Below are 27,318 nucleotides of genomic sequence, written 5' to 3' on the forward strand. Positions count from 1 at the left end.
TGTTCATTTTATTTAGTTGTCTGTGCATGTACAGTGTGGTTTTGATATTGATGCTGTCATGTTTTGCTGTGTGTCTGTTTGTATTAGGAAAAAAATAGTAATATATTATAAAAATATTAGTATTATAGTTACAATAATACAAAAATCAGGGTGAAGATCAGATTATAAAGATACCATTTGCAGCCAAAACACTATAGTTAAAAAGAACTTCAAAGGTGCACCAATTCAGCAGCTTATTTGCACTTTCTCCCCTTTTTGATTTGCACTTTCTATTACATGAAGCATGTAATAGAAAGCATGTAATCTCTTGCAGAGAGCACAGTGTACTGAAAACTGTGCTCAACAGTGTCTTTTTGCAGGAGGAAAAAGGTGTGTGAGAATATAGTTTAATGATGAAAATCATTAAATTAAAATCATTAATGTGCTTCTTCTGATTCTGTCAAAAAAAAAACTGAACTGAACTGAAAGGCCAATAAATGAACACTTTTTTGTCTGTAAACTCTCTGCACAAAACCTAGTGAGGAAGCTCTTCATAACAGTGAACATTCAGAGAAGTGGAAAGTGCTTGTGCTTGACACATGCCATTAGTGTTTTCTTTTGTTATTGTTGTGTCAGCGAGGCCCCCTCAGCTGCCATCACATCACAGGTTATCTCTGTGACACACAACCACTTTCTGACCCTTGGCGGACAGCCACCTGCTGGCTCCAACATTATTCACCTGCTGTACTGCTATTTCTCCCACTTGGAAAGTCACTGTCTGTCATGGTATGTGCATATATGTGTGTATGTGTGAGTGCATTGCTGTGGTCAGGGTGAAAAGTCCCGTAGACCATCTATTTATTGATGATTATTTGTTTGGATCAGGCCAGTAACACCAGTGCTCTAACATACAAATACTCATTTAACAAATATTTACACATTATATGAACAACATTTAGTTTAGACTATGTCAAAACCCATATAACTGCCCCATAAAACTGAAATTTAAAAGGTGCAGTGTGTAAGATTTAGTGGCATCTGGCAGAATGGACCTGGCAGAAGTATGTTTTGATTGGTGTATGATCATCTAAAAATAAAAATAGCTGTGTTTTTGTTACCTTAAAGTGAACTCTTACGCAGAGCCTGCCATGTAGCACTGCCATGATTCTACAATGGACCAGAATGGACAAACCAAACACTGGCTCTAGAGAGGCCCTTTCATGCTTTTTGCAAGATTCATGGCCACTGTAGGTTCTCCTACACGCTTGGAAGGGGAGAGAGATGGGTATTTGATGGTTGCAATCTGCAACCTCATCAATAGATGCCACTAAATCCTACACACTGGTCTTTTAAAGTCCCACTGAAACAGAAGTTAGCATGTCTGTAACTTCTGCACAGTGAGGTAAGGAGCTGCAGAGAAAAACAGAGCTACAGAGGACTGTTGGCTCCACACACACACACACACACACACCTCCTTCACCTGCTGTTAGATCAGGAGGTGAGTGAGGGAGAGATGAATGAATTAGACCTCAGCAACATCGTTTTGGAAGTGAAAAGTTTTTGATATCCAAACACACATCTCTTCCTATCTTTCTCCATTCCTCTGTTATCTAATACGACCCACACACGGTGAGGTGCGGTTTTATATGACTGGTGTGTCTAGTTACTCATCCAAAGTCACATTTGATTGGATGAACTTTTATAAACACCCATGAGTGCAGGATGAGTCATCAAACATTTAAAACCATTAGACAGGAAGAGAAAAGACAGAGATTTTGATGTAAAAATACTCTGATACTGATTTGTTGACATATATTTTACATATAACAAGAAATAACTGAACAATTAACACAGGGACTCAGGATTAAAACCGGGGAAATGTAGCTATGTTTCATTTCACTGAGACTTTAATATTGAATTAAATGTCTTCTGAATACTCGAATTATAGCACTATATTAAATTACTCCATTAAAAAACATGACAATGCTAGCCTGTCTCTGTTTTAAGTAGAAACCTTTAAACCACCACTACCACTTTCAACTAAATCACACTATCAAAGAATTCAAATTAGAGCAGCTATGATCCTATAAATTAACTTGATCCTGTCAAAGTATCAGACAGAGAGAATATCTCATTTGCTGCTCAGCATGACCTTGAAAAGCACACTCCTAATGAACAAGCCCCTTTTGTCAATAGAGTCTCTGCTTGATAGCACAACGAATTTCTCTGTGCAAACATATTTATCTCCGAATACTAACTGGACAAGGATGGTCATAACCGCTGCATATGTGGTCAGTCATAGAGAAGGATTAGGCCGTATTCATTATTAATATCTCAAAGGGGTCACTAGGCTAATTGGCATTTTGGGGACCTTCATATACTCGGAGAGAATCTGCTGATGCTGCATGCTCTTTTCAGCTAATTCCTGATCCATACAGCTTTCCACAGAAGCTGCACAGTATACTCGTGTTTCTACATCTACTGAGTAGAAGCTCCACTGGAGAAGTTACTTTGCTCAAGGGAACCTCAATCATAGTTGCTGAGAAATGGGAGAATGTTACTAAATCATTACTTTTTCTTTATTCATTTATAATGCAGTATGCAGTTCTGTTACTGCAAAAGTAATGTTGTGCATTAGGGTGTATTGAAGAGGTAGTGATTCCTGACTGTGATAAGAATCTGTAGTTTAAATGACTTGCTGGTTATACAGTAAGTCAGTAACATACATTTCCGGGTCTGTTGAACAGCTTGTTTCACAAATGTTTTCAGTGTTAGCAAACACTAGAGCAGCTGTCAAATGTTATCAGCTATGTGGATAACCTCAATATAAAAGTCTCCAGTTAATTCATTCATAAGCAGAACCAACAGCATTGCAAGAGAGTTTGAACAGAAGGCTCTGTACTGCAATTACACCGTGATAAAAAGGTACAAAGACCAACAACTCATAAGCAAACTGATTAATGGCAGACTCACACTGACTGAGCTGACTATTCTTTGCTTGGAATTTTTATGTAAATTTTATGCCCAGAAAATCAAACTAATTAGCCAGTTTTATTTGTGCAGGTTTCAACTAATAATATAATTCAACTAATAGTTTTCACTGTAGGAGACAGAGACTACCGCCTCCTCTTCCTGCACCCACCACTACTCCAATGACAGGGGTGCCAGAGCCGGAGGAGAAATGTGGGCTGGCATCCAACACTTCTGAGTCACCCTCCTTGTTTGTGACGATCCAATCTGCCTACTTATGAATGATTCCCCCTCACATTATATCTTGTTTAAGCCAGATTCTCCCCCAAATACAGAGGCAAGAAACGCCACTTCAGTTTGTCTTAATGACAGAAAAAACTATGGATTTTTTTTTTTTTTAAGATCACTCACACCAACAGAATAACATCATCATAGTAACACACACACACAGTTGCGGCAACAATCCACCTTCACACTTATTCCTATTCCCTCCTCAGCTGTCCTCCCTCTCCTCTCCCCTCTCCAGTCTCTGTGGTCTGTTTAATGAGCTCACTCTGAGCTGTGTTTAAGCTCATTAACCTTTGTGGGTGGTGAGTCCCACTGAGAGGGAAAGCCATTGATACACAGACGCAGATATAGAGAGGGAGATTCTTTAGACTTCACACATGCAGCAATTCAGACTTATTAACATTCTACAAATTATAGTGTAAAATACCTGACACCTCTGAAATATGAGGAGAACATGAAATGCTTCAGAAGTTACTGCATTAAAACTGTTTTCATACAACTTCATTTACATTGGAAACAACTGGCTTTTCCCTGGTAAATACCTTCCTACCGTAGACTTTACAAATACTAAATTCTCCCTCACTTAACTACTGACTTTGACTCCCCTTAAAATGTAGGTAAAATTTAACACACCCTTTAAAAGTTTGACCGCTAATGGCGCTGTAGAGAAATGCTTTAAAGATTTTATGGATGCCCACAAGGACACAAACTGTATGTATTAGCCTATACATGTACAGAGGTGACACACTTTTCCACTTAAATGCACCAAGAAATGCAGTAATGCCAAAAAAAAAACAGCAACAAATACAAAGAGGAAGACTGCTGGCTAGTAAACATGCATGTAAACAAAGCAGGTCTCAAACTGCATTGGCTTTGTAAAAGTTTTATGAGGAAGGAAAAGCATCCAACACATTTTTTTAGACCTAAAGGATACCCACTGTAAGTTTTGGTAGGTAAAACTGAATTTACACATAACTTTTGTTTGGCACCTTTGAGTCGAAATGAAATCTGATTACTGTATCTTGATGGATGAATTTGTTCATAACACTTTTTTTCAGCAAAATGTTCAACCAAAGGCAGATCAATTTCATAAGAAACAAGCATGCTGACTAAGTTTGTTTTATATTAACCCTCTATTGTAGACAGGGGCATGTGAAAGATGAGGAAAATGATAATGGATGAGCTGCTGCAGTCAGCTACAGCTCAGGAGAGAAATGAGAATGGTGTCAATCCCAGGGAGTAACATCCTTATATTTGGCCAAATAGAAAGTGGAAGTGGGTGTCAATCAGTCTTCCTACATGCAGTGTAAACTCATGAACAGACAGCCTTCATCTGTCAGTGGCTATGAACAGATGCGAGAGGGGTTTTGCAGCTTCAGAGAGAAGTGAAAACCACAAGACACATCCTCGAAAATAACACAAGGCAGCATCTGCAGTTTTCAGTGCACTCAATTTAGTCATTTAGTCACACAAAGAATCTGTCTTGTGCATCTTACTTTTCGGCTCATTTTCCTGCTCTCTTTTAGTCACTTTGAACACACACACTCATACACTAACAGATCGTCTCTGTGCACACACACAATAGTAGTAGAGAGCGTGAAGTGTGACGTGCATTAGCTACAGCTCTGACATCACATGCGCCGTTATCAGCTGGCATTACGCCCTGTGTTAGTGCTTCATACCGTCCTTCCACCAGACCAGGCCAAGTAGGAACGGGAACCTGTTTTCACTCCTGACCTTTGACCTCTGATGAAGCAGCTGAGCACAACTTACTTCTCAACACCTTGTATAAAAATCTCTACTGCCTTAAAGAGAAAAAAACTGTCCTCATTCAGCAGTATCCAGATGTGCTAATACTATGATTTTGCTCAGATGAGATTGATGAAATTGTAATAAAAATCCAAACCTTTGATTTACTACTGGAGTTAGTTTCTTAAAAGTGAACTGAAAGCTGATTTTCTGGCTACCGCAACACTTCATTTCCTGCAAACAAAATGTTGCTTTTGTCAAATAACAATCCGTCCTGTTGTCTACACTCAGTCTTCTTCATCTGGTCTCTTTAAGATCACATTAGTAGGAATTACTACAATACTGTTGTATTGATACTGTGAGCTAAATAAGTGGCACACATATAGTACCCAGACTGACAATCCTGTAGAGGAGAAAAAAATATCCCTCTCCTCCGTCACTCTACACTCTCCCTCGGGACTTGTGGTTATGATGCTTACATGTTTCTCCAAGAAAGCCTGGTTGTTTCCATCCCTCTGTCTCTTTCTGATTGTCTTTTACAGCCACTGCTCCCCGGGGAGGAAGCCGTCATATTGTTTCTCCCTCCAGCAGATGCTCTCCTCCTGCCATAATCTGTCTGCCGCTGAGCCAATATTATTAGGCACTGATTTTTACAGGGGGTGGGGGGAGATGAGGGGGGCAGTGGGGTAGAAGGGAGTGGGGGGGGGGGCATATACACATCTTCACAGCTCAGTTCACTTATTTGGTGGCAGAAAAGGTTAAGAGCTAGTGAGACCGGAGGAGAGGATTAGTGCTGTGAGAATTGCTTTTTATTACTGTTAAGGTCACAGCCATATTTAAAATCCATGAGAGAGCAGCAGCGGTGGATATATGGCCAGATGGGAGAGCTCGTCTCAGCGCCGTGCTGCAGAATCAGCTCTGACTTTGATTTCATTAAAGAGACACTGTGAGGCTTCTTATGAATATGAGATAACCACGTAAGAGCAGGAGATAACCGCAACAATGGTATCAGCAATCACTGGAAATCAAAGTGTATCCACATGGAGAGGAGCAAAGAGCCTGTTTGTGCCATGTGATATAATGGTCTGAAAAGGATTACATCATCGTTTGGTTTGGATGTAGGTGGGGGGGTAGGAGAGAGAAGACTTGGACTGCCACCTGGTGTCCGTACCACCAACTACACCCTCGTCTGATCTGAAACCACCAATGTTGAAACAAACCTCCCTGAGGGTGCTGCTGAATGAGAACATTTGTTCTCCCAGACGTGCTGCATGAATTACCAGCAGCACCGCTCCTCTATGCTAGATGAAACAGGAAAGTGTCCATACACAGGGGGAAGAGTGGCAGCCATAGTTTTTCCATGTGAGAGCATAGTAAATGGTGCTTGCCCAGCAGCCATACATCCTCACTCTGGGTGAAGTGTTGCCATTGCCAAGATGCCATTAAACAGCTGTGTGGTATTTGCAGAGCTACAGCATAATGACACAGAGAGCTGCATTTAGTGCTCGTCATTACTTGGGGATTAGGACTCCTCTTTCAAGTCAACGCATCTCTGAAGAGCCTGCAGTGTGCAGTCGCGAGGGAGTGATCGAGCTTTGTTTAGCGATGAGACAGCAACATGTTCTTACATATTTCCAGCACAGCGAGTGTGTTTGTGTTTGTTTGCAGCCAAATCAAGAGCGAATCTCACAAGAGCCTCTTAATGGCACTTAAAAACTAATAGCAAAATGGCTTAAAAGCCTCGGCTGCTACCTCAGTGTGAGTCTGCATGAGGCATATTGCCATAGTGGCACAAGGCCCCTGATCATTTGGTTTCTGTGGCATTTAAGAGTTTCACTGCCACACCTCAAAGAAAAGAGTGGCATCGGATCAATTACATGTCATTATTCAGATGTGTATGCTACATCAGTGAGGTGTCTTGTTGGGCGACAACCAACACCAAGAAACACTTGTTGAGAATCTAGTTGCTTGATGTCATTTCAAATAGATTTTCTGTACTTAACTTGAAGGTTTGGATGAGCTTTCTTTCAGGGCACACTCATACTCTTTCACACATCTTGTAGCTATCAAGTCTTCTGGTTGCCGAGTTACTAATCTGAAGCAAAAAGTAAAATGTAAAAGTCTCCCTCCACTCAAAAATGTGTTTTTCATCTAGTTCCTGGAGTTGGATGTTTGAGCTTCACTGTGCAGAATGACGTATGTGCAGAGTTTGACACTAGAAGACTGTTTTCACATTCATCTGCTGAAAATGGAAAGTTTCTCTGTGATCACTGAAAATACAATTTTAAGGGTTGGGTCTATGAGCATTATTTGTGACATCACAAATAGTTTGGAAGCCAGTCCTGGTCCAATTCAACTTACAAAAGTGTGATGTGGAAACTTGAAGCCTTCAATGCACAAACACTGAGAATAGACTTAACAGTGAAGTAGGAGACATCTTCTGTCCAGCAGTTAAACTTCTGAAATGAACAACACATATTTATTGATTCTGCAATGTTTAATGGGGGAGAAGGATTTTAACAAGATAAATTGAGTTTTTTGCTTTGTTTTGTGGAAAAAACATAGCAGACACAAATTATTATTCAATGTAGAGAATACATCGTAAAACATGTCTGAAAGGGATCTTTAATGTTTATCTGTCCTGCCCAGTTTCTCCCAACTGCTTCAGTGACTTTACAATGATGTCTAAATTACCCCTAACTTGATACAGCTCAATAATGTTTTGCATCAGTTCACCAAAATTACAATAAAATTACAAATAGACCCTGATGGCATTGGCAATGCAGATCATTTTGGTTTTAGTTGTCCTTAATATTACAACATGATCCTAGATTATCTGCAGTAACTGTGACATTGTTCTGTAAGATGTTTTTTTAAAGAAAACTTTGAGCACCACAAACCAAATTCAATTTGCCCCAATTGTTTTGGGGTGGAGGCAGAAATTTCAGAAAGGATATCTCAAAACCTGGTCAAATGACCAAAACTACCTGCATGGCTTCACTAGAGGAATTATGGAATTATGGGAACTTTCTGAAAAGCAGAAGTGTGAGTAAAAAGGCATTATGGAGCAGTGGCTGGCCACTTAAAATGATGATATGCATTTGGGCTGCAGTCATATTGGGGGCACTGAACCAGCAGGAAAAACCCAATAACATTTCATATTCCTTGGGTGTACAGCCCTTTACTGAGCCCTGTTCTAAATGTAAAAGCAAAATTGTCTCTTTAATACACAAGAGTGGATTTGAAATGATGTTCATCACTTATATTTTTTGAAGCACTCGTTGGTTGAGAGATCCCAGCAGCAGCATAAACTATGTCATCCTGGACCTGCCACACTGCTCATTCTCAAAGAAAATGTAGCAGAACTAATAACTCCAAATATTAGTTCAATCACTCACAGCGGCTAACTGCCAGCTCTGCACACTCCACAGGCAGAGATATTTCATCCTTGCTTTGTGATTTCACAGCCACCTCGCAAATGCTGCTTATGATCTCATTTCGGTTGCTAATGTATTCCCGTTTTTCCGACTTGCTTTGTTCTCGGGGTGGAAAGTGTTTAGTGTGCCGAAGTAATGATTTCTGAAAAGTGGTGTTTACAGGCTTGAATGGGAGCACTGAAAGCAGAGGGAGGGAGGCCTTGAAGCTGTATGTACATTTAATTAGGTTTTCAATCTCAGCTTGTGATTTCTGCCCCTTTTCAGTCTGGACATCCTAATGAAGATGACTGCCATGCAATTTATGTTTTACAAGGGACAATGCCACAAATTAAATAATTAGTATAGTATGTACCCTGTTAAGCTGAATGTAGTATAGGATGTGATTGGTGCTCTTGATTCCTCTACAGCATCTAATGTAAGATCTTTATCCACACACATACAATTTTATGGAGTTATTGAGTAACTAGCAGAATTTAAATTTTTCTGCGAACAGGAGAACCTCATTTCCAGGGCAGCCGTCGTCTAAACTGTTAGTCGATGAGTCTCAGTCGACCAAGTCATCATTCATTGGTCAGTTAGTCGCAGAAAAAAAAAAAACCCTTCAAACTCCAGTCAGGAGCTGCACTTACGTCAGGCAGGAAATCATCCAAAGCGTGGGATCACTTTGAGTGTGTAAAGGACATCCCCAAGAAGGTGCAGTGTTTTCCCTACCATTGCCTTGGAGAGGCGGCCCATCCATCCCAACAGGACCCTCGGCCCCTCCTGAAAGAAACAAATAAAAACAAATGTAACTTAGGGCCCTTTCACACCTTCCTCATTTGGTCCAGACTTTCTGACTTTTCAGTCTGAGCCAAACCAAAATTGCAGTTGTGAAACCTCCACCGGACCAAAGTCCAGACCAAACAGCTGAACCTTCACATCAAACTGAACCATGATACGGTTCGTTTCTAGTGTGAAAACATGTTTTGGATATTTCGGACTTTCAGACCAATTACAGGAAAAAGACAAAAATGAGCCACGGTAGCACATGGGGAGAGGAGGAGACCAAGTTTTTAACTGAATTATGGTTTGAAGATGTTATAAGATATATAAAAAAATCATAAAAATGCAGACACTTTCCAGGTATTTTCAGAGAGGATAAGAGATAGAGAATATAGAAGAGAATACAGAAGAATATAGAAAGCTACCAGCTGATTGACAACATGCCTAGGTCTAACACGCGCCTGGCTACAAACAAATCAATGGGTATATATAATAGGTATATCATGTAAAGTTCTTTAGTGCACTTGCATAATTGCAATGTGAAATCAAAACAAACCGGATCAAATGTACACAATGTAACAAAAACATGAACCTTGGTTCCATCTTTCAGGTGTGAAAAGACCCTTATACTAAAAAGAACAGCAGGAGTGTGACAGGCTCGCACGTGTTCAGTGTGGCCGGTTACATCCGTGCTTTCAGACTCTGGTACCGTCCAACAGTCTGACCAAGAACTAGATCTCACAACTGCTCATTGAAGGACAGTGGAGGACATCGTTTCTGTGCTGAAGCCTTTGATCACTCTGACCGAGCTCCTCTCGCAGGATGTAAATGCATCTCTGTCTGCCATGCTGCCCATACTAATAAATATAAAGAGATACCACCTCTTGCTCCTTGATGATGACAGCACGATCGCAAAAGCACTGAAGAGAAAACTAACCAAATAAATTGACAAGAGAGGGAGTCTCGAGACCAGCAAATATGTCAAAGCTGCTGTCCTACTACCCACATTTTAAAAGCTCGTCATTCCTCAATGCAGAGAAACGGGACAAGGCATACTTGACGGTGTCGGATCTGGCTGAGTTTATCTCCAGCGGAAGCTGCTCAGAGAGATGATTGTGACAGCAGTACGGAGAAGAGTGAACCCGCACCAAAGAAGAAAAAGGAAAAGCAGCAGGAGATATCCATGTTTATGGCTGCTGATGAAGAGCAGCAGACAGAAGGAGAGAACAATGAAATTAAGATATACTTAGAGAACCAAACAAAGGTTGATTCAGGGCCAATGACATGGTGGGAAAAAACATGAGGAACGCTATCCTAAGCTTGCCAGAGCAGCTAAGTGTGCACTCCAATAAATAAATAGTATATATGTAATAATAGAAATAAATTAACAAAATATTCTGTCTCCTTGCTGGTTGTTCCGACACGTTCACAATCATTACACTTTTGCCGTTAGCATTGTCGGTAACAGGCAGCTCGCTTTGTGCGTGTGTTTGTAAAATTTATATTTTAAAGGCTCATTATTACTGTTTTGTATTTCTCTGTAATGTAGCACAGTGTTAACAATGTTACTCATAACATTCTCTCTCAGCACTGGAACTCAAATCATTTTCTGATGCCCCAAAAATATGTATTTAGATAATTAAATTAATATCATGATTGTGCAACAACTAGTCGACTAATGGCTTGAACAATGATTACTATTTGACTAGGAAAATCTTTGGTCGGAGGCAGCCCTACCCGTTTCAGTAAAGCAAGAGAGAGTAAATGTGGGGATATTCTTGCGGACAGTGGTTATTTGCGTAGATAAATTGTATTCAAATAGCTGATGCAACATCACATTATGAGATGGTTTCGTTTTCTTTGTAACATGGTGTTATATAAGCAAACAAACTCGATAGTACAAAAGAGACAAGTTTAGAAGAGTACACTCAGTCATAGCATGAAGTGATGCAACGCTAAAATTGTTATTCAGGTCAAGTACTGTACTATGCTACTGAATGAGCACATTTTAATAGCGCAGGATCCCCGAGGCAACAAACTCCATTCACATTCCAAACACAGCGGTTTCATTTACTGACCTTGAAGAGTCTTGTTTATACAAATTGAAATTAAGCAGCAAAGAGGAAGGAAATCATTTCCTGGTTTAATTTACCTTCCTGAAGTAAACAGATCACACAGGGAGAATATTACTTTGCCCACAACTGAGATAATGAGCCTTCTTTCACTGACAGGACTTCTTACACATTCACTGCATGATCACGCTAAAGGGCCCCGACCCGTGAAACAAAGAAAAACAACATCTCCCTTCTGCAAACTAGTAGAAAACGTGCACTGGGGTGTTATGATTTGTATTCTTTGGATTTTAATGTCTATAAAAGTTGCTGTAATGGAACTGGTTGGGTGGTGAGCACAGAGGAAGGGGGAGCAGCATCTCTAGAGCTAGCTGTAAAAGCCTGGGTCCCCAGGGTCCTCTATATGTCACCCAGCTCTGCATTTCTTAGTGGCCTGCCGCGCACACAGGCCAACCTTTTGAAATGTCAGTGCGATAAAACCCGATGGATTCAATGTGCTGGACCTGGTGGTGTCAAACGCCATTAGTTTTAATCCTATTTGTGGTGAAATTGCTCTTGAAAGGTAAAGGGATCTATAACTGTCTGGGGCCCTGGGCTAGGCCATTGTAAATCTCTCTGTGTGCTGATGACTCCTCTCCGCAGCTTTATAGGGCTGGAATGAGAGTGTCTACATGCTGTGGAGACACCGTGTCCCAGCGAACTCTTGGCTAAGTAATGGAGCTGTAGTGGATTGTGGGAGGCCATGCATCTCACTGCACAGTGGTGTATTCCAGTCACTGAGAAAAGAGCTGTCCTTTCCACTCTGCCCGCTCACCGTTTGCAGCAGAGCACAGAGATTCATTGGTACTGTGATGACTCTATATGCTCTGCTTTTCTCTGGCCCCTTTTAAACTCAAATTGCTGCTGTTCACTTCTCTTTGCTCCATGACAGAGATGTGGGGAAGAGAGAAAATCAACATCGTGCAATGGCAAATGTTCACTACGGTAGAGCAGAATTAAATCAATGTAATACAAGGGAGGAGATATGGTGCGATAAAATAGTATTGAATATAACAGAATAAAAACCCTGTGCAAATCCTGCAGGGGAAAGTGCTGATTTTCAAGTTGAGGTTTTTATTCTACCAGGTCTCCTAAAAGGCAGAGCTGCCCTTCAATCAATCCGATGTTCTATCCTAGTTACATTTGACTGAATCCTGCTGAAAAAGACAAATGAGGGTCTAGTTTATGGCTAATATCTTGCCATGTTGTAATGACTGAAAAAAAAATTGTACTATTCAATATTTTTCCAATATCTTTTGGTATATAACCAGTACTCTAATCTGACATTTGAAAGAGCCTTGAGTCACATTCTGTATTTTATTTGGGGAAGCACAATGATTTAGTCAGCAAATCACATGTATTTACTGTACTTACAAGAAACAGTGCTTACTGTACAGAGTGAGTTTTTTCTAAAACTGGGTTATTTGTCATTTAATTTGGCTCGGTTCAGATAGGACAACAAAGAAAATTGTGAATGCCTTGATGTAACATATGAAGGTGACTTCTGAAAATGTTCAATTACATACCACTAGCACGTATTAGTGCACTGATCTGTCTTATTCTGTCTTGATTCAATGAACAGACACTAGTTTCTACAAAACTCTTTAAAACAAGTGAATTTATTTAGCATACTGAAATGTTCTGTAGAAGTGGAGTAATTGTTTTACTTATTTGAAAAAGGTGGATCTTTAACATAAATGTCTTTTGAATCTAGTTAAATTAAAAGGTGAGTAACATTTACTTGAAGTCAGATATTATTGCTGACTTCAAACTAGATATTATATCACTTAAACCAGTCTGACTACATTTTAAATCTAAACCGAAGCGAACAATAAGCTGTGCATCTATGCAGCATATGCAGCAGCCACAAACAGTATCTGGTCATATTGAACTGTATGTCTGAACCACTTCCTCTCTGACACAGAGAAGGATGCTGGGAGCTGTTTTCCACTTCCTGATTCTATCATGAATGTGGTTTCCGGTGTGAGACTGTGGCTATATAACTGTTAGGTGATTCTGAGTAAGTATGATAGTCTGCTTTAAAAAACAAAAACAAAAGAAATGTGAGTGTACAATAAATCAGCAGTAAGCTATACTACCAAAGTGTATCCACAGAGGTTGATAAAAACGCATGCAAAATACATCATGTCCAGGGACATGGGAATAAGTGAGAGCATGCACTTACAGTCTGCGTACAGCAGCTTTAGCTCTCTCTACCGCAGTTTGCTGTTGATGTTGTTGATCAACTTAAATGGGGGCATTCAAGGTAAGTTTCTATCAATAACAGCCTCGTCCAGACACTTTAAATGCAAATGTAAAATGTGTTTGCTGGAGAGAAAGACCGGTTTTGGGTTTCATGCTTCACCTCTCCTTCCAGCATACCCGACGCTGATTTGGCTGCTGAACACTATCCAAAAAGCACACTGCCCCACACGAGGAAGACCGCAGCTGCTGACTGCATTGTGCAGCCGACCTCATCTTGCAAGCCAATCATGAGTAGCCGCGTGTTTGTGTTTCCGTGCCATCTCCCTGTGGTCGTGATTGTATGTGAACCGCGGCAAAAGTAGCGTCAGGAAGAACAAGCCGAGCATGTCTCTCTCCCTCTCCCTGATGTACTATAAAGTCCTGTTACGCTGCACAGATGCTGCACTGCCGCTTAGGCTTCCAGGAAATCATCATTGACTGGGAAGGACAACATCCTGTGGCTGTGGGTGAGCCTCTCCCTGCGTTTGTGTGGTTGCCAATGCTATGCACGTGTCTTTTTGTGTTAGCAGGGGCTAACATGAGCCAAACATGAAGCTTGGATGTGAGGACACACCACAGTCACAGGCCACAAGAGTACACTGTGGTGTCATGGTAATGTAACTAAACCCCTCTAATTTATAATATCAAGGGGAAGCCTCTGAACACCAGATGGTCCTTCTGCAGCCCGTATCACTGCAAAGAGTTCCCAGTTTTTGGACTTTGATTTGATTCTGTGCAAGTGGGCTTTTCTGGCAAGCATGCATGTAAATCCAGACCAAAAATGCACAAGAGGGAATTTCCACCATCCCAAAATGTTAATCTAGGCCTGTGTTGGCACAATACAACATAGTAAAAGCTTAACAAAAGCACATGAACTCGCCAGCTATGAGCCAGGATGAGCCCAGCAACATTTGCATTGTGAGCGAGCCATAACTACTCCTCTCCGAAGGCAAAATGAAACATCCTCACACCTCACTGGCATGTAAATCAATTGTGAAATAATACCTTTTTCCACTGAGTTAGACAAACAGCTATTAAATGTAACACAGAGAGGAATGCAGCGCATCACAAACCTAATCTCATTTAAATGTAAGTCATTCAGATTGTGGTGTCAAATGTATTCAAATTCAACATCAGACATGCAGGCAGATCTTGCCGGCATTGTACATGACACTGAATAAAACATTTCTGCTACAGCATGCTTGCGGGTGGGTGGAAGGAGCAGGGGGGGCTGGGGTAGACTGGAAGGTGGAGGTGTATTGTAGGGGTGCAGCAGATACTTTCTGGGCAACTTAATGAGGCTAGGAAATAAAAACAACTCATCCACAACCTTGCTGTCTGTCATCTGCAACACTCTCATGCAGACAAACAAAAAAAAAAAAAAAAGAGGAAATCATTTACTCACCGCCTACATACTGATAGTTTGGTTTGTAGCGAAGACTTGTGACATTTGGTGATTCTCTTGTAACTCAGCTCCATCTGTTGTGTTTCAATTTGTGTAAAATTTGTGTGGCTCTGTGTAGTTGTCTAGGGCCACCTACATTAAAATGCCATTTTAAACTAACTGGGTTATGTCAAAATTTGTATTTTGCATATCTCTAATTAAGCAATATTGTCCTCAGAACATCAAAAGTAAAGAACAAATCAAACAGAGTGTGCACACTATGGTGTACAGATCCTCTTTTTTGTATCCGTCTATGTCCAATTAAAGAGCGCTTACCTTGCAGTTAATGCAAACTTTTCAAAGTCACATCTTGCCTGGTGTTATAGTGACCATATCTGGTCTAACAATTAGCACATTGAAGAAGGGCTTGGCCTGAAACATCTGCGCATTAAATGTTTCTGCATAAGTCACGGTGAGCAGACTTTTCAGTTTGTCATAGGTATCATTTTCAAAGTTCTAGTATGACATTTCAAAGAAGAAGACAGTCTAGTGCGAATCTTTATATTACGTAAATGTTTTCCTTGTATGTAGTTGTAAGTAAAAAATAAGGATTGCGACTAATGATTATTTTCATTATCAATTAATTGATTAATGTCTATTTTGTTGACTAATCAACTGATCATTTGGTCTGTATAATGTAACCAGAGAGTAAGAGTGTAACAATGAGAGTTTTTGCTTGAAAAATGACTCAAACGAGTAATCAATTAACCAAATAGTTGCAGTTCTTTCATTCAATCAAAAGATTCTGTCAGTCTACTAACTGACTGACTAATCATTTCAGCTCTAATTAAAATCAGCCTAAGATTTTAGAGCAAATATGTATGTTTCCTCTGAAATCAACAGAAGTTCAGTGCCTTGTGTAAGAGAACTGTGTGACTGGTGTGATGGGAACCAAACAGATACTGTAAAACACTTGGGTTGGTTAGCTTCCTTTATTTATAAATCCCTTATAATATCCATTAAATATACCAGACTGAGATTCTTCCATTGTGTTGCGCTGCATTTAACAAGTTGAACAGTTTTTAAGGAAACGCTGACCTCAAGTGGCTGTTTGGTTTCACAACACTAACTGCACTCAAGCTGTTCTGCACCATTGCAATGTGTTTTAAGAGCTGTTGTGGCAGCTGTTTATCATTATGAACTGAGACTTGCTATCACATATGCTAGCGGCATTACATCCTCTTTATTATACTGGCCTGTTGAAACTGGTGTCCAGCAAATAGCGTGCATTCTTCAGTTCCAACCAAACTTTAATTCTACTTTCGACAAAGAAAAAGAAGAGTCAAATAACTGATGATGACTGATATTGTATATATAGTCAATAAAACAAATTATTAGATAGCAAACATAACAAAAAACATAATAATCTCATATTGGGGTTATCTGCCAGACATTGTTTGGATAAGGAAATACAGTGTAGTCTCCAAATATTTGGACGATTAAACAGTTTATTTAAATAATTTGGTTCTGTTCTCTGGCACACTAGGATTGAAGCCCTGTTAAAAACGTCCCTTTTCAAATCCAGACCTGATATACATATAAATATCATCAAATTAAGCTAAAAGTCTACACTTTGCCCTCGTATATCACTGTTACATTTAAGATCCAAAAGAATGAAAAATGTAATACTGTTGAAACTTTACATATTTCATCATTTCATTGATCTTAGCTCTTAATGAGAGAGAGGAAAACTTAATTATCAAACTTCAACTGACTATGTTGAAAAATAATGGTGAAAGTAATGAGATAGAGATAGAGAAAGAGAAGAACATGGGGCAGGCCTCATGCAGGAAGCTGCCAGTGTCAGAATTCATCACATTGACTATATAATATATAATACAGTATGGTAATTACCCTTTGCTTCCAGAAATTTCACTGACTTGAGCAAGTTTTTAAGGAAAGTGATGTCAAATGTTACCACATGCAGGAGGCAAAACACACAAGGCAAAAAAACAAAAACAAAACAAAAAAATCATCCAGGGTCAGCAGAGGGCAGCATCCATCCATACTGCGTATCTCATCGGAGCATTAGCCATTTCACTGTTCTGTGCTGCTGTGTGAGCTCTCCCATTATCATGTAACAATGGGCAGACTGCCCAGCATGGCTGCCCTCAGGCACTGTCTGAAATATTACATTATATCTTGGGCTCCACATGAATGATCTAACAGGGTATGACTGGGAAAATCTGGATCTCCTATGATAGCTGACTTGCTGCGATATTACATTTAGGTGGTAGTGAGCATGGAAACCGTGCCAGCAACAGAAAACATGTCTTATGCAAAATAAGACCTTGTACGTTTGTTAAAGAAACTATTTAGTTTAGATTTTTGAATGAAACACTGGTTGTGTCTGTGTTTGTTGAACCTGCTGGTCGGAGCTGCAGAGAAGCTCTTTAAAAGGCAACACGTGACCCACAACACCTGTCTGTTTGCATGTGGTTGTCCTCTCTCTCCTCTTCGCCTCCCTTCCGCTTCCCACTATAAAATCCCTGATCTAATTATATGCACAATTGATCAGTGGAACCATTTCCGCTCTGTCTTCATTAATGGCTAATTAAAAGACACCTATAAAACCAGTGAGACTACTCTGTGGCCCTCCGAGAATGGAGCTGATTCTAGGGGGCTGGAGGAACAGGGTGTTACATAGAAAAAAATAAGGTGCAAAAAAAGCCCAAAATATTCAGGACAGGAGAAAAATGACTGATGTATGACTGCTTCTGTAAAAAATAAAAATAGCATATTTAAAATGCATTTACTCTAGAATGTATTACAGCACAACACAACAAAATAACTAACTTTTTTGTTTTTGTTTCATATATATATATATATATATATATATATATATATACATACAGAATAGACTACATAAATCAATTTAATCCTTGCTCATCTTTGATTAAATAATGCTGTCAATGTTGAGACTAAACATTGAACCCTTTTTAACTCACAGACCCTCAAGAAGTAATTGAACTTGTGTTTTCTGATACAGCTGGTGCTGGGGCATAGTGCTCTGCCATTTATCTCACTGATAGGAATCAAAAGAAAAAGATAGTTGAAAACAACTATCATTACTCATCTGCCACAGTCTTAGCACAATGAAAAATAATACGCATAGTTGTAAAGTTTTGCATGTGTTGAAATACAGAGTTTTAATCTCCAGAGGGAGTGCCCGAAGGTTAAGTGAAGATTTTAAAAAACGACTTCATTTAAACAACTATATTTCTACATCCCTCAGGAGGTGCATGTGTACTGGCCACAGGGCTACGTGTTGCTGTGTGGAGGGCAGTAGCGCTCTGGGCTGTAGAGATGCAGTAGTTCACACTGAGCCTGGGGTCGGATCAGACTCAGATGAGGAGAGGTGAATTCATCATCCCCCGCAGAGCCTGTAAGGCACTCTGGCCTTATCCATCACCACACAGCCCTGCTGCTTTACTGAAGATGAGGGGGGAGGAGGAGACAAGAGGAGTACACGGAGGACAGGGGCATGGCCTCACTCCTACTATAAAGAGCCTAACGTTTGTCTTTTTCCTCAACTATTATAGATGCCAATAGCAGAGATTTAGCAACAATAGTTCACATCCTAAAATCTGACCATACTAAAAAAAATAATGAGCTTTTTCCTCAGAATTTTATTCTTGCCATGACATAAAGGCTTCAAATGTAGACCATCATGAGATAGTAAGTCTGTCTATGGAGACATTACCGTTAACATTCTTTCTGGTGTGGTAGAAGCTCCTAAGGCAAGTTGAGACGGGTCATGTTCCAGGTTTTACAGACTGAACCTGACCCTGAAGCCTGATGAATAAAATCCTCCCACACTGCAGTCAATATACTGTCAAGTAAAAGCTGATTCTCCAGCTGTGGCGAAGGAGAAACTGCTGTCATATCAGAGGTTCTCAATGCTGACTGCTCAATAAAATTTTTAAGCGATGAACCTTGAGTTCATTGCCATTTCTACTTTGATGCTCTTTGGTGCTCTGGACTGTACAAAATCAGTTTCTACAGTATTCAAACATCTTTTATTCTGGGTTTTATTAATGAAGTTTGTGTTTATATTACCTGTGCTCTTTTATATTAATGCCCCCTTGAGGATGATTTACGAATGATTTTTGGAGACCCTTTGACTGCATGCTCATACTCACACACCACTGGAAGCTAGCAACAGGTGTTGGCTTTAACATCGGGAGCAATTTGGGGTTCAGTGTCTTGCTCAAGGATACTTTGCCATGTGGACAGGAGGACCCAGGGATCCAACCCCCAACCCTGCAATTAATGGACGGCCCACTCAACCTGCTGTGAGCCACAACCGCCGATAGCACCACCGTCAGATCAAAATTTCCTCTCAGTGCTTTGGGACAAGGTATCTCCTAAGCTAATAGCCTGAATAGACCTACAGTGAACATTAATGGTGATATAATAATAATAATAATAATAATAATAGTGATATCTTCAGTGACTCTTCCTCTAGTGCCACAATCAGGCTACAATCTCTATCTGTACACAAGAAATATCAAAATGTGAAGCAGATTTACTGAGCACTTTCAGGCTCTGAGGATCTATCTGTTCCATTTTGGACACTTTACAAGCTCGTGAAGATTGTAGCTCCACATAGGCTCACATCTTTAGAATATGAATGAATAAGATGTGACAGAGACATCTAGTGACAGGGTCATATCAAAATGCAAAAAACAGGAACATTTTAGGCCTTTACATTTTGCTTTCTTGGCATGAAAACTAAATATGCTATGATGCTCGTTGCTCACTAAAAGCTCAGTCCACTGGAATAGTTTAAAATATACAGAAGCATTATGTTCATTTTGTGCCATGGAGCTTGAAAAATCATACGCATTTCCCCTGTATTTATCCACTGAGATATATCAGTCTGGTCCTAAAAGACTCCACGGTTATGCCATGTGACTTTCCTCACCACAGGTAGGACTGATAGCTAACATCTGACCTGTCCCACCTCCTTCACTCATACAGGAAGTAGACCACATGTCTCGGCGGGGTCCACCATCATATTAGTTGTCATCCGCAGCAGGGTTGGCACTGGGAACAGGCCAGAGAGCTGTGGGGTTATTAAGGGACTCAGCTTGGCATCACTGAACTCTTTGGCTCCATGCTGGAGAAGGGCTTACACTGAGCTGATGGGTTTGGGGGAGAGGGAAAAGAGGAGAGGAGAGGGTGGGAAAGAAAAAAAAAAAAAAACAGAATACGTGTGTGTGTATGTGTGGTTTGGTTTAGTTTCATCTGTGAGGACTGATTCTTCACAGACCACTAGCTTGATCAGGACAATGTTGGCTACAAGGACATTTTGGCTGGTCTTGATACTGTTTTCATGTAACAGGGTTAACTTTGTGGATAGGCAAATGTTAGGCTATGGAGAGGGTATATGACTTTTTACACTACACACTAATTGATTGCCAGGGGACTTCCATCTACCCTGTTTTTATTATTCTGCACATTAAAAACTAAAAGGAAATAATATAAATTAAAAATTATCTGGCAAAAATGTTTGGTTAATTAGATAAGAAAGTCAAGTAAATATAATTATTAAAATTAGAACAAGCATGTAACAACTTAAAATAAAATAATTATTGTTCTGGTCAGAAACAAATAATGTGCCGAGTGTAAGTACATTACAACTGTAATGTGTTATTATAACATGTTATCTTCAACACTGCTGATTTAGATGGCTCAAGCATTTTTGTGAGTAATATTTCTGCATGTGTGTGTTTGAGTAACTTCCAGGTTATAAGCGTGTGTGTGTGTATGTGTATATAGGAGGAAGATCACAGACACTCTGATCTTAGGGGGGCAAATGCCAGATCACACTTTCCTTTCTACATCTCTCTATCTCTCTCTCTCCCTGTCTCTTTTTATCTTGCTGTCCCCAGAGAGGTGTGTGTGTTGACTATGGTGACATCTGACCAGAGAAAGCCTGTGGCTCCCGCTGTGACCATAGACTGTGACGCACACAAACACACACACAAGAGTTTTCCCAGGTGAGTTTCTGCAGTAAATCCCCTTGTCTTAACCTTAACCCCTGAAGCTGCACTCTGAGCATATTTCCTGTAGCCAAAAAGAGAGGGAGAAAGAGCGAAAGAGAGATACTTGTCAAAGTCTATGACCATGTTTCAGTTGCCATCGATGTCAGATGGAGGAAAGGAGGGGGCACTGAAGAAGCACAAAGGAGTCAGATAATAGGAGAGGCAACACAGCTCAGTCTGACACACAAAAAGTGATTATTGTATAGTCACTGGAGAACAAAGTACAAAGAGTTTAAGTTTGGAATGATCTGTATCATGTAAGAGTAAAAACATTGAATCAGAAACAAGAAGAACATAATATTAAAGAATTAGTTACAAAGATTGGAGCTGAAATGATTGGTCAATTAATTGATAAGTTGTTATACAGAAAATGAATCAGCAACTTTTTTGACAATTGATAAATCATTTGAGTAACTTTGAGTAAGAACACTTTGAGGTAAGGGTTTTAAAAAGTGTATATTTTGAACTTTTTTTCTGTTACTATCATTGTAAACTTAATATTTTTGGGTTTTGTTCTGTTGGTCAAACAAAACAGGTCATTTGAATATGTCACCTTGGTCTGTGTGACTGTGTGATGGGCATTTTTTCTGACATTTTGTTGACTTTTGTAGAATTAATCAGTTAATTGAGAATAGAGCCCGACTGATATATCTGTCAGCTGATATTATTGGCCCATATTGGTCTATCACAGATATATCGGTATCAGCGGTATCATGTTGTCCAATATAGGCTGATATTAAAATTCTTTATTTTAAGTTATATACGCAGCATTTTACATAAATTTGATCAATTTTCATGATGCAAGTTTAATATATACATATGCTTTTTTTGTTCTGTGTGTTTTTATTTATAGTAATTTATAGTTATTCAATTCCCAGTGACGTTTACTGTTTCAGTGCACTGATGTAATTTTAAACGATAAAGTTTATTGTTAAAGTGTAAAATTTCATGCCTCCATTACATATTTTTGTCACAAGTGTTTGATAACCACATTTGAGGGATCATTTTCGTGATCGTTTTATATATATATATATATATATATATATATATATATATATATATATATATATATATATATATATATATATATATATATATATATATATATATATATATATATATATATATATATATATATTTAGAAAAGTATTATAAAAATATAAGATTATTGCCTGATATATCAATATTGGAATTTTTTTTTTTAACTCCTTAATATCGGTAGAAAAATGAAAATCCTTGTTAGTTGCAGCCCGAACAAAAACACAATGTAATAAAATACAATAAAAACACACAATAATTCTACAAAATGAGGAATGAGCAAGGTCTGTGACAGAGGTAAAGAGGTTGTGCATATCCATTTTTCAAGTGGGTAGCCCTGTTACAATGGAGATGCAAATCCCTGCCATGCCGGGCTGATGTGCCGAGTCAAACCGAGTCAAGCCAAACCAGCACATGTATGGAAAAGACCTAGTATACAGCATACAACGCATTTAACAGTATTGCACTAAATTGGCATGTAAACAGACAGCAGCGTATGAGAAAAAATAAAAGACCAACAGAAAAATAATTGTGCAGTTGATAAGGTCAGGATGACAAAGTAGTGCATACTGTTAAAATACTATGCTGCAACAGCAATTTGAAAATGAAAGCAGTAGTGTGCAGAGCAAGCCCAAAGCAGCAATAACAGCCTGTATGAGACCAACAGCAATTTAGCAGAGCTGGTAGAAACAGTAATATGTGATGATGCAGTGAGTGTATATGGATGGGTGTATCGTGCAGCTGAGATGAGTTGCCTGGGTGACAGATATGGTGATGGGAGTGCTAAGGAAGGTGATAGCTCTGGGGAAAACGCTTTTTTTTGTGCACCCACATAAGATTCTGTACTTTCTTTCATAGTGCAGAAGAACAGACATGTATTTGCTGTACTGTAGAGGGCTGGATCCTTGTTGAGGGCTTTTACGGTGGCTCTGATAATGCTGTAAAGTGTCTTTCTATGTGGTGCAGCTTAAGTACCATACTGTTATATAACACATCAGTGTAGATTTGATGGGACACTGGTAAAAGTTCTCAAAGAGATTTTGTGGGAGGGGTGCTCTCTTCAGTCTCCTCAGGAACTGAAGTCTTCCTGTAAAGTCTTTGCTGCGCATTTTTAACAAGAGAAGTTGTGTTGAAAGACCATGTGAAGACTGAGTAGAGGAACTTGAGACTAGGGACCCTCTCCACCTTGTCGGTGATACAGGTGAGGTGGTTCTGCAAGATTATGGCTCCCTCCAAGTGGCTGTTCATACAGACACATTCTTTTTGACAATCAAATTTTTACCAAGTATCACTGCTTTAAGAATTTCTTGCCTTTATTTTTACCTCTTTCATTTTGTTTTCTGGGATAATAGACATTTTGTGCATGATTTCATATATGTACATGCTTTGATATCTAGTTAAAACTAATGGGATTTTGTTGCATCATTTCATCATCACTATGCCAAGTGTGTTAAAAACAGTTTCAGTGTTGGCTGTCTGGTCATTTGAGCTGTGATCTCTTATTCCTGCACTGTGTCATAATGTTCTTGTCACATTTTGAATGCATTATTGAGCACTAAGTATAAATAGTGTGATGCACAAAGAATGTAGAGGTAAGTTTTCTGTCTACAATGCACTTTTGTATCCGTTGTGGTTGTGTCATTTTATCTGTCCTCTGCATTTATTTATAGATACAGATATAGAATTTTCAGCTCTCTGAATTTGGTTAGGGAGTAGATCAGCATATACTGGATAAATAATAAAAACATTTCTGTTATGATATAACATAAAACCACAATTAGGCTAACTGCCTCTTGTTGACACCAGTTTATGCTCAAAAGGATATTAGGCAGTTAACTGCCAACATTGACTAATGCAACATTTACACCTGATGGGATTTGCTTTTAGTTTGGTTTTTTTGTGCTATTTTTCTAGCTGTATTTGTTTTTTCATGTCAGTCATCTCTGTGATACTAGTCTGTGTTGCTGTCTCCAACTTGTACATACATTTAACTTCTGATATGTCAGGTGGAACATAAGACACTGATACATAACATGGATAACAATGGCATAATATGCCTTAGCAGAAATCTTACTGATGAACTGTAATTTCATAAAATTTGCAAGATCATAACATTGTAATTTTGATTTGACTCATTAAAGGATCTGAGGCATTTTGTGTTATTTTGTATCGCTGAAAGGCTAGGTCCCAGTGGAACTGCGGTGGATATAATTTACATGAAAAAGAGGACAGAGAGATGTAGCTAATCTCCTGTGTGTCTTAATGCTATGCAGTGTTTCCCCTATAATAGTATGAAGAGAACCCCCGCCAGGCCAAAAAATATTTTTTTAATTGCCTAAAATAACACCAAATATCCATTCACTCACAAATCAATAGCGCTTCGGAGCCTCTGAGAAGTGCTGTTTCGAAACATGAGTCAATGTCTGTGTCGTTGCCTGGGAAACTCCAGGTAGCCTAACTCCTTTTAAGGAACAGGGCAGTGCGTAAGCGAGTGAGTGGTTAAGCAAGAGAGTGAGCATCAGAAAACGGTGACGGTGAATGTGAGCGGGGCAGAGGAAAAGGTTAGCAGTAAGCTGTCAGTCTGGCAGTAAATGTACAGTTCAGACTACAGTGTGTCAGTTAATAAATGCTGCAGCTTGTCAAGACCATGAAAAGTCATGTCTGTAGTTTCCCCAACTGCTGGAAAAGTGAAGGGGTTAGCTCCAAAGTTAGCAACAATGGGTTAGCCTAACCTGACGACGCTAAACAGAGAAGTAGAGAATGGAGAAATGTGTGGCTGCTAATCATCCCCCGCCCCCCAAGGCCTGACCACTCATCCTAGGGGAGACACTGCTATGGTACATGTTAGTCTGATCTGTGGTGACACTTAGTATTCATTAGGCTAAAAGACTCCTAACTAGTCCTAACTTCCTCATCTCAACACAATGATGACCAGCCTTGGCAAAGTGTCAATTTTTTTTCATAATACTTAATGATTTAAAGTTCGAGTACACATACTCCCGTAGATATTCCATTAAGTAATCATGAAAATTCGTCAACAGATTATTTTGACAGCAGAGAAGTGCAATACAAGCACAGTGGCATCAGCAAATTGAGAAACACTGCTGTCATTTGCTCACCGGAAGAGCAAATGACAGCAGCTTTCGTGCCAGCAGCTTTGCAAATCAACACAGAGTGCCAGTATGTTTTTACTCCATGTATAATAAAAGGCCCTGAAGGCCACACATCAATTCACAGATTTTCAAGGATTTTGATGATGTATATCAAATACCAAATAAATACCATATGAATGCTCAGCCATAATAATCTTGTAGAAACTCAATATAACTGAGCATAATGTAATAGCTTATAAAGTCATAAAAATGTTGAATGCATAACATTCTAACTTTTGTATATAATGCAATTAAACAAAGTTATGATATTTGATTTGATACACTATGACTTTGGTGCCAATTTAATTTTATGTCTGGTGATGTAGTGGTAGTTTCAAAGAAGGATAAATTTACATCAAAACAACTATGAACTCAGACATTTAAGATTCATGAAAGCTTAAAGAAAAGTGGTACACTATGAAAAAAAGTGAGTAAACTGAGTTTGGTGGACTTATCCCTGCAGCTATACACATACACATCCTTTAGAAGACTCTTTCATGTAACAATGTTATCCGACCTCGCTTTGATCGTTTGCTTTTATGTTCCTGGCCTTTGTTTTTATACAGTATCTCTTACCTTGTTTTACTGCTTTTGCTGTTCGTTTCTTTTTTACTCTGTTGCAAAGCACCTTCTGTCGTGACTGTGTTTTGAGAAAACTATTATTTTTTATCATTATGATGATTCTGCTGTACTGAACTCATAACTGACATAAGAAATTCCTCATCCTTTCCACAAGCTTTTGGAGCCACACATTCACTGCCAAGAGCACTGATGCAACTCAGAGACATCCTTCCAACTCTACACAGCCTGAGATATAAGATGTACAAACCCGCCGACTGAAAGCTGAGTTGGAAATTATCTCACTTCATGTGCTCAACCTTGATGCCATAAACTCCAGTGTGTACTTTTGTTTTTTTGAATCTATATCACTAAATTTCAAGCATTACCCATTTAAATAATATACATGTCTGTTTATAAATATAATTTCAAATATGAAATAGCCATTCCTCTGATAATCATTTCCTGTCCTGGACCTCCCAATTATATATCGTTTTTTGTTATATATTTGTTATTTCACAGCACTGTCAATCTAACTAATCTAGACTAGTGCAGGTGGCTGTTTCTTGACTTAATGCAAGACATTAGGTGGTGTAGAAATGCAGGAAATTTGTTTTAAATTACAATTTTATTTCTGGAGGAGGAGTTCTTCCAGTCTCTATGCCAAGCTAAGCTAACCATCTCCTGTCTGTACATTCACATTTAACAGAGAGACATGAGTGGTATCAATTTTCTCATAACTCAAAGTCAATTACGTGAGTAAATGTATTTCCAAAAATGTCAATCTATGCTTTTAAGGCCACCTAGAACATAAATGGAGCTTAGTAATCCTACACCGACGCCATAAGTAGGCAGATTGGCGCCTCATTACCGGTTCTTGGTCGACCCTTTATCTGTTTGGAATGCGAGCTACCCCATACCTTCAGATCTAACTGCTTTGTTTGCTAATATTGGGGTTCACAATATGCTTTTCTCACCATTTGAACCTGCTAAAGACAGTTGACAGAGCAGTAAAACTGACAAAAAGACATTTGCTGAAAATTGATTTGGTAAACCTGTAACGCCACTTAAAAATTGTATCAATTGCATTAATGTAATAATTGCAGTTAAAGAGGGGAAATATAGCAGAAAGAAACCGTTACACAGTAAAAAGATATCTTAACTGGATTTTCTTAATGCATATAAGAAAAATAAAGCAGGTCTATAAAATAGTCCTACTTTAATAGACTGTATAGTATGTATACCTGTATATATGTTGACATATCTGCAGTATGTATTCCCCCACCCCCTTTTTGCTGACAACTGCAAAAGAGGTGCTATCTGTCCTTGAAAAACAGGATGCCAGAGCCTGCCGCCTCCCATGGTGCACTGCTCAGCCATGCGTGAGGCCATGAAGGACATGGGGAGTTGGGTGGGGTCGAGGTGGAGGGAACGAAGCAGTCAGGTGTAACAGTATTTTTTTTCGGCAACCCGACAGACCTTCCCTAAACCTGTGCCTTCACCCTTGCCCCGGGTCACCCACTCTCCCTCACTGCT

The 27,318-nt window shown here is 39.3% G+C and overlaps 1 protein-coding gene across 7 annotated transcripts in view; it reads right to left on the reverse strand.

Annotated features, from left to right (window-relative positions):
* LOC122991827 overlaps positions 1–27,318 on the reverse strand; it is a 107,797-nt gene that overhangs the window by 76,315 nt on the left and 4,164 nt on the right. For all 7 annotated transcript variants that reach the window (XR_006405921.1, XR_006405920.1, XM_044365214.1 and 4 more), the window contains one exon: positions 9,053–9,185. Coding sequence is in view for 5 of the 7 variants with exons in the window: in XM_044365214.1 (XP_044221149.1) it covers positions 9,053–9,185 (133 nt within the window). In the remaining 2 variants the exon portion in view is untranslated. The remainder of the gene's footprint in view (positions 1–9,052; positions 9,186–27,318) is intronic.

This window comes from Thunnus albacares, chromosome 2 (assembly GCF_914725855.1).
Source record: "Thunnus albacares chromosome 2, fThuAlb1.1, whole genome shotgun sequence".
NCBI classification, from domain to species: Eukaryota; Metazoa; Chordata; class Actinopteri; order Scombriformes; family Scombridae; genus Thunnus; species Thunnus albacares.